Below are 7994 nucleotides of genomic sequence, written 5' to 3' on the forward strand. Positions count from 1 at the left end.
AGGTCTGCCTTGGTGCTCAAGGACTTTGTCCCAGTTGTATGGTTGAATATTAGGCCCTCTAGTGTTACCCCATCATCCACCCCATCCACTCCTTGTGCCCAAACTATTCCAATCTATGCCTCCACCCAACCTAATGGCACCTCATGCCTTCCATACCAACCTATGCTCCTTCATCCACCCCTAATTGTCTCTCATACCTTCTCTGTCAACCTATACCTCTCCATCCACTCTCAATGGCCTATTACAATGCTATGCCAAACTTAGTGTAAACTCATGCCAATCCATGCCCACCACCCAGTACTCTGGCCTTACAATCTCCATGCCAACTCACCCAGTATTCTCCATGTGCAGACCTCAGGAACCATGATGAGATTAAATAAAATAAAGTCCATAGTATCTAATACAGGTGTTATATATGCACACAGACGTACATATATATATATATATATATATATAAAACACTCTCATTGATAAAGGCCAATTTAATTTATTTAAATCTCCCAGTATTTAATCCCGTATAAAAACTAACAGTTGTATTCATTAGTCCACATCAAAGACAGTTAAGGCGGCACGGTAGCACAGTGGTTAGCACTGCTGCTTCACAGCTCCAGGGTCCCGGGTTCGATTCCCGGCTCGGGTCACTGTCTGTGTGGAGTTTGCACATTCTCCTCGTGTTTGCGTGGGTTTCCTCCGGGTGCTCCGGTTTCTTCCCACAGTCCAAAGATGTGCGGGTTAGGTTGATTGGCCAGGTTAAAAATTGCCCCTTAGAGTCCTGAGATGCGTAGGTTAGAGGGATTAGCAGGTAAATATGTGGGGGTAGGGCCTGGGTGGGATTGTGGTCGGTGCAGACTCGATGGGCCGAATGGCCTCCTTCTGCACTGTAGGGTTTCTATGATTTCTATGAATTCCATCAGCTAATCTGCGAATAAACTTTTGGAACTGTCAATCAAACTGTGAAATGACAACTCCCCCACTGTTATAATGACAGGTATGGAAGCAATAAAGTAGTAATAATGCTAGAATGATGACCCTTAAATTTATATCAACAAACAGCTATGAAACCTAAAAGCACCAATTTTTTCAACTCACACGCAGGCTGACCTTTTTCAAAATTTATAGGGATTTAGATCAGTGGCAGCTTGACAGCTCATAGACTGATTCACCTTTTACCAGCATTTATGTCTATTGAAAAATCGTAAGTCACACATAGCAAGAAAAGACTTTCACTCCAGTTAAAATAGGGTCGGTCTGAAGTCAGTTTCACCAATGTGATTTGGCTACAATTCGAGAAATTAACCATAATATGCCATTCTAAAACTTCCATTGCACAATTTTACTTATTCCTCTTGCCCGTTGAGTGGGGTTGCAAATTTATGGCAAATTGTGGACTGAGATTTTTTTGAGTCTGATAGGAACTAGTGATCACTCACGCTTGCTTATTTCACACAAAATCCATTCAACCATGGTTTTAACACAATAGTCTAGGCTAACTCAAACACAAGACTGTGGTGAACCATAGTTGGTTACCACTATGAGTGCTGAGCCATGGATGGTCAGCACTATGGGGTTTGTAGATATGTTACTGTAATTACTGTTGGTGTTAGGCTTGGGCTGTTCTACCTGTTGATATTGTTCTGTGGTACACTCCAGTTGGCTCTGCCTACTAGGGGAAGTATAAAGGTCATTGCACTGCCTGGAGACCCTTTAGTCTGGGATTGTATTGTATATAGTGTGCTCCATTCTTGTCAGTAATAAAAGCCTTTATTTCCCGGGTACATTCTAGCCTCCCGTGTGAATTAGTCGCGCATCAATTTTATTACTGACAAAATTTTGAAAACCATGGAGCAAATGCTGAAACCCGATCGGCTTACACTAGACCCACGTGCGGCAGGAGCGTCGAACACTTTCGACCATTGGTTAAAGTGTTTTCAAGACTACATCGATGCCTCAACGGCCATTCAAAACGACAACGATAGACTGTGGGTCCTCCACGGGAGGGTAAGCGACACCGTATACTTAGCAATCCGCGATGCCCAAGACTACAAAGGGGCCATCGAACTACTTAAGAAGCGGTACAACAAACCGCCAAACGAGATCCATGCTCGACACCTTCTAGCCACTCGACGGCGGCAGCCCAGCGAAACGACAGAACAGTACCTGGGTGAACTCCAGCAGCTAGCCAGAGCCTGCAACTGCAAGTCAGTGTCGGCGGCCCAGAATACGAGCGACTTGATCCGCGATGCGTTCGTGGCGGGAATCGGCTCGTCGTACATTCGCCTCCGGCTGTTAGAGCAAGGTAACCTAGACCTCACTAAGACAGTAGAATTGGCTGATGCTATGGAGACGGCCTCCAGAAGCCTAGAAACGTACCCCACCGACCATGTGGGAACATCGTGGCAAGTGCAGCCACCGACTCTGCTTTATTCAGCGGCCCCGAAAAACTGCGCGATTGTGTTCCCAACCTCAGACCTGACGACAGCGTCAGCTCCAGGAGGCCCGCGGTGTTACTTCTGTGGATTGGCGAAGCACCCTCGGCAACGATGTCCAGCCAGAACAGTATTGTGCTCTGCGTGCGGAAAGAAAGGGCATTATGCCAAAGTCTGCAGGACCAAACCACCCTCTAAACATAGCAGTGCGGCGTGTGATTCTCCTGAGCCTGTCTCCTTGTCTCCACCGTCTTCGAGGTCCTCCACCACGTGCGATTCCAGAGCGCCGCCATTCCTGACGACGGAGATGCAAGACATGTGCGACCTGCAGGGGCCGCCACTTTTAGCGACACCAACCACGTGCGATCCATGGGCGCAGCCATTTTGGTCGGCACCGACCGCGGACGACCAGCAGGGGTCATCATCATCAACCATCTCAGCTGCCTGCAGCGGCTCCCAAGATCCGACGGTGGCGTCAATCATCCTGGACCAGGCCAAGCCTCACAGACTCGACAAGTCCATGATGGACATAGAGGTAAACGGACGCCAAATTCATTGTTTGTTTGACAGCGGGAGCACGGAGAGTTTCATTCACCCTGACACCGTGAAACAGTGCGGTCTCCGAGTACAGACTGTTAGACAGACAATTTCGATGGCGTCGAGGTCCCGGTCTGTTACCGTGCTAGGGAGCTGCGGGGCACAGTTTACGAGAACTTCAGGCTCGTTGTGTTACCGCACCTTTGCGCTCCGATGCTCCTGGGACTAGACTTTATGGTCCACCTGAGGAGTGTAACCCTGCAGTACAATGGGCCGCTCCCTCCACTTTCAGTGGGAGCACAGCAGCCTCCAAATTGCCCAGCGCGCTCCACGTGTAGCCTCTCAACACTCAGAATCACCCCACCATCCTTATTCGAGAATCTAGTGCCAGGCTGCAAGCCCATCGCAACCAAGAGCAGGCGTTACAGCACTGAGGATCTGACCTTTATTCGATCTGAGGTTCAGCGGCTCCTCAAGGAAGGGATCATCCAACCCAGCTCTAGTCCCTGGAGAGCGCAAGTAGTGGTGGTTAAAACTGGACACAAACCCAGGATGGTCATAGACTATAGTCAGACCATTAATAGATAAACGCAGCTGGATGCGTATCCTCTCCCGCACATATCTGACATGGTCAACCCGATTGCGCAGTACCCGGTGTTCTCCACCATTGACTTGAAGTCAGCTTACCACCAGCTCCCCATTCGCCCAGAGGACCGAAAATACACGGCCTTTGAGGCGGATGGTTGCCTTTATCACTTTTTAAGGGTTCCCTTTGGCGTCACGAATGGGGTCTCGGTCTTCCAGCGTGCAATGGACCGAATGGTGGACCAGAACGGGCTGCGGGCTACCTTCCTGTACCTGGATAACGTCACTATCTGCGGCCATGACCAGCAGGACCACGATGCCAACCTCCTTAGATTTTTACGTACTGCGTCTCGCCTCAATCTGACCTACAACAGGGAGAAGTGTGTATTTCGCAAGCGCCGTTTAGCAATTCTCGGGTACGTGGTGGAAGACGGGGTCCTTGGCCCTGATCCAGACCGTATGCGTCCCCTACTGGAACTTCCCCTGCCCACTAGCATCAAAGCACTGAGAAGATGCTTAGGCTTCTTCTCTTACTATGCACAGTGGGTTCCCAATTATACGGACAAAGCCCGTCCGCTCATCAAGTCTACCTCCTTTCCCCTAGCAACAGAGGCTCGCTTAGCCTTTGAAGGGATAAAAGCCGACATCGCGAAAGCCACGATGCACGCTGTTGATGAGTCCATCCCCTTTCAGGTGGAGAGTGATGCATCGGATTTCGCCTTGGCCGCCATACTTAACCAGGCGGGCAGGCCCGTCGCCTTTTTCTCTCGCACCCTCCAAGGCCCCGAAATTCGACACTCTGCGGTGGAAAAGGAGGCCCAGGCCATTGTGGAGGCCGTTCGGCATTGGCGCCATTACTTGGCGGGAAAACGATTCACCCTGTTCACGGACCAGCGGTCCGTGGCGTTCATGTGCAACAACACGTTACGGGGTAAGATCAAAAATGATAAAATCTTGAGGTGGAGAATCGAACTCTCCACCTACAATTATGATATCATGTACCGTCCAGGGAAGCTCAATGAGCCTTCAGACACCCTGTCGCGTGGAACATGTGCAAGTGTGCAGGAGAATCGATTACAGGCCCTCCACAATGACCTCTGCCATCCGGGGGTCACTCGGCTCTTCCATTTCATAAAGGCCCGGAATCTACCCTACTCAGTGGAGGATGTCAGGTCCATAACCCGAAGCTGCCAGGTATGTGCTGAATGCAAACCGCACTTCTACCGACCTGACAGGGCACACCTCATTAAAGCCATTCGTCCTTTTGAAAGACTGAGTGTGGACTTTAAGGGCCCCCTTCCTTCGACAGATCGGAATGTGTACTTCCTCAATGTGATTGATGAGTACTCACGATTCCCTTTTGTCATTCCCTGTTCTGATACGACCACTGCCACGGTCATTAAAGCATTACGGGATCTTTTCACCCTGTTCGGTTACCCCAGCTATATTCACAGTGATAGGGGCTCGTCATTCATGAGTGACGACTTGAGGCAACACCTGCTCTCAAAAGGGATTGCCTCAAGTAGAACTACGAGTTACAACCCTAGGGGTAACGGACAGGTTGAATGAGAAAATGCTACAGTCTGGAAGGCTGTCTTACTGGTGTTGAGGTCTAAAGGTCTTCCAGTCTCCCGTTGGCAAGAGGTACTCTCTGATGCGCTCCATTCCATCCGCTCACTCCTGTGTACGGCAACCAACGCTACTCCACATGAGAGGATGTTTTCCTTCCCTAGGAAGTCTTCCTCTGGGACCTCATTACCGTCTTGGTTGACACACTCAGGACCTGTCCTCCTGCGGCGGCATGTTAGGACCCGCAAGTCCGACCCTTTGGTTGAACAGGTCCATCTCCTCCACGCCAACCCTCAATATGCCTATGTGGCATATCCTGACGGGCGAGAGGACACGGTCTCCATTGTTGTGTTTTCTGATTGATGCAATGTTGTGTTCTCCAGCCAGTGCATTGCTGTGTTTCCTGGCTGGTGCATTGCAGTTGTTTCTGATTGGTACATTGTTGTGTTTCCTGATTGCTGCATTGCTGTGTTTTCTCGCTGATGCTGTGCTGCTGTGTTTCTGACTGGTACATTACTGTTTTTTCTGATGCTGCATTGCTATGCTTTCTGACAGATGCATTGTGTTTTCTGATTGATGCAATCAGAAACGCAGCAATGCATCTGTCAGAAAGCACAGCAGTGCAGCATCAGAAAATAGGACAATACACTGTCCAGAAAACACAGTAATACAGCATCAGAAAACAGTAATGCAGCATCAGAAAACAGGACAATACACTGTCCATAAAACACAGTAATGCAGCATCAGAAACAGTAATGTAGCATCAGAAAACACAGCAAAGCACCTTCCAAAAACACAGCAAAACACCATCTAGAAAATACATCAATGTGCCAGTTGGAAAACACAGCAATGTACCAGCCAGAAAATGCAACAATGCAGCATCAGAAAACACAGCAATGCACCATCCAGGAAACAGAGTAATGCAGCAAGGAGGAAACACAATGTACCAATCAGAAAAAACTGCAATGCACCAGCCAGGAAACACAGCAATGCACTGGCTGGAAAACACAACAATGCAGCAATCAGAAAACACAGCAACGCAGCACCGGAAAACAGGACAATACACTGTCCAGAAAACACAGAATTGCACTGTTCAGAAAACACAGTAATGGAGCATGAGAAAACACAACAATGCACCGGCCATAAAATGCTACAATGCAGCATCAGAAAACACAACAAAGTACCACCTAGAAAACACCAGCAATATACCAGTCAGAAAACACAGTAATGCATGGCCAATGCAGCATTAGAAGAGCAAAGGTCTAGGCAAGGTTGTAGGATTTTTGAAAATCACGGGCTTATATGAAGTAGGGAGGCCTGAGGCTTTGGAAGTATTTGAAAGTGACAAGGATTTTAAGGTTAACGTACTGGGATATGGTGAGTCAATAGATGTCTGTGGGAAAAAGACTACAGAATACGGGACAGTATAAGATAAATGGCAGAGTTCTGGACAAATTGAAGTTTGTGTTTTCCAGCACCTTGAAGGCCAATGGTGAAAATGAAATTTAATAATTTAATACTTGGCTTTGATTTTTGCAGGTTGTGACTGTGGTGAACCATCGTTGGTTCACCACTGGGGTTGTTATTGTGTTACTGTTGGGCTAGGGTGTTGTTGTTATGGGGGTTGTACTATGTTGTTGGGTTAGGGTGTTTACCTGTCCTAAGTGTTATCATGGCACACTCCAGTGGGGTCCCGCCTCCGGTGGCAGGGTATAAGACCCCCTGCTCCGGCAGGACCCCTTCAGTCTGAACGGGTGAATTTGTGTTAGTAGTTTCATTGTTAATGTATTAAAGCCTTCAGTACTAAAGCCTTGTTTCCGGGTGCTCATTGAGGTGCATCAATTTAATACATTAACTGAGAATATGGAACAGATCCTAAAACCGGATCGTCTGACACTGGACCCACGTGCGGTCGGTGCAGCTAACACGTTCGAACATTGGTGGAAGTGCTTCGAGGACTACCTGGCAGCCTCGGTAGCTATCACTACAGACAGTGATAGACTCCAGGTCCTCCACGCAAGGGTAAGCGACACGATTTACCTAGCCATTCGTGCAGCTTCCACTTACCAGGGTGCCGTCGAGCTCCTAAAGAATAGGTACATTATGCCACCCAACGAGATTCACGCTCGTTATCTCCTCGCTACACGACGTCGGCAGTCGGGCGAGACCATAGAAGACTACGCCAATGAACTCCTGCAGCTTGCCAGGGGTTGTGACTGTAAGGATGTCTCCGCCGAGCAGTACATGCAAGACCTCGCCCGAGACGCGTTCGTAGCAGGGGTAGGGTCCTCGTACATCAGACTTAAATTATTAGAAAAGGGGAAACTCAACTTGACCCAGGCAATGGAGATGGCCGTGAGGTTGGAGGCGGCGTCGAAGAGCTTGGCGCTGTACCCCGAGGACCACGTGCAGTCAACGTGGTTGGAGCAAGCTCTGCTCCCTCCTCGCCCCGCGAACCCGCGCTCCCAGATCGATTCGACGACGGCGGCAGCTCCAGGTGGCCAGCGATGCTATTTTTGCGGTGGGGCCAAGCATCCACGGCAACAGTGTCCGGCAAGAACGGCAATCTGCAGCCAGTGCGGTAAAGAAGGCCACTACGGCAAAGTCTGCAGGTCCAAACCTAAAAACGGCAGTGCAGCTTGTAACCCTCCAGAACGGAGACCATCTCTTTCGGCGCTGCAGTACCCACGAGGTCCGACCACGTGCGATCTCAGGACGGCGCCATCGTGGCAGACAGAGGAGGAGGAAGACCACCAGGAGTCGCTGCGCTTGGAGCCCTCGGCCACATGCGATTCATGGGGGCGGCCATCATGGTCCACGACGACTAGGAGCGACCAGCAGGGGTCCTCAGCATCCACATCGGCAGCATGCAGCAGC

At 49.6% G+C, this 7994-nt stretch overlaps 1 protein-coding gene across 1 annotated transcript in view; it reads left to right on the forward strand.

Moving 5' to 3' along the window:
• The window catches only part of lepr (leptin receptor), a 109059-nt gene extending 106098 nt beyond the window's left edge, over positions 1–2961 (forward strand). Inside the window, exon 20 of the mRNA XM_078218428.1 lies at positions 1784–2961. Within this exon, the coding sequence (XP_078074554.1) occupies positions 1784–1800 (17 nt within the window). The 3' untranslated portion in view covers positions 1801–2961. The remainder of the gene's footprint in view (positions 1–1783) is intronic.
• Positions 2962–7994: the final 5033 nt, after the last annotated feature.

The sequence above is a fragment of the Mustelus asterias genome, chromosome 8, assembly GCF_964213995.1.
Source record: "Mustelus asterias chromosome 8, sMusAst1.hap1.1, whole genome shotgun sequence".
NCBI classification, from domain to species: domain Eukaryota; kingdom Metazoa; phylum Chordata; class Chondrichthyes; order Carcharhiniformes; family Triakidae; genus Mustelus; species Mustelus asterias.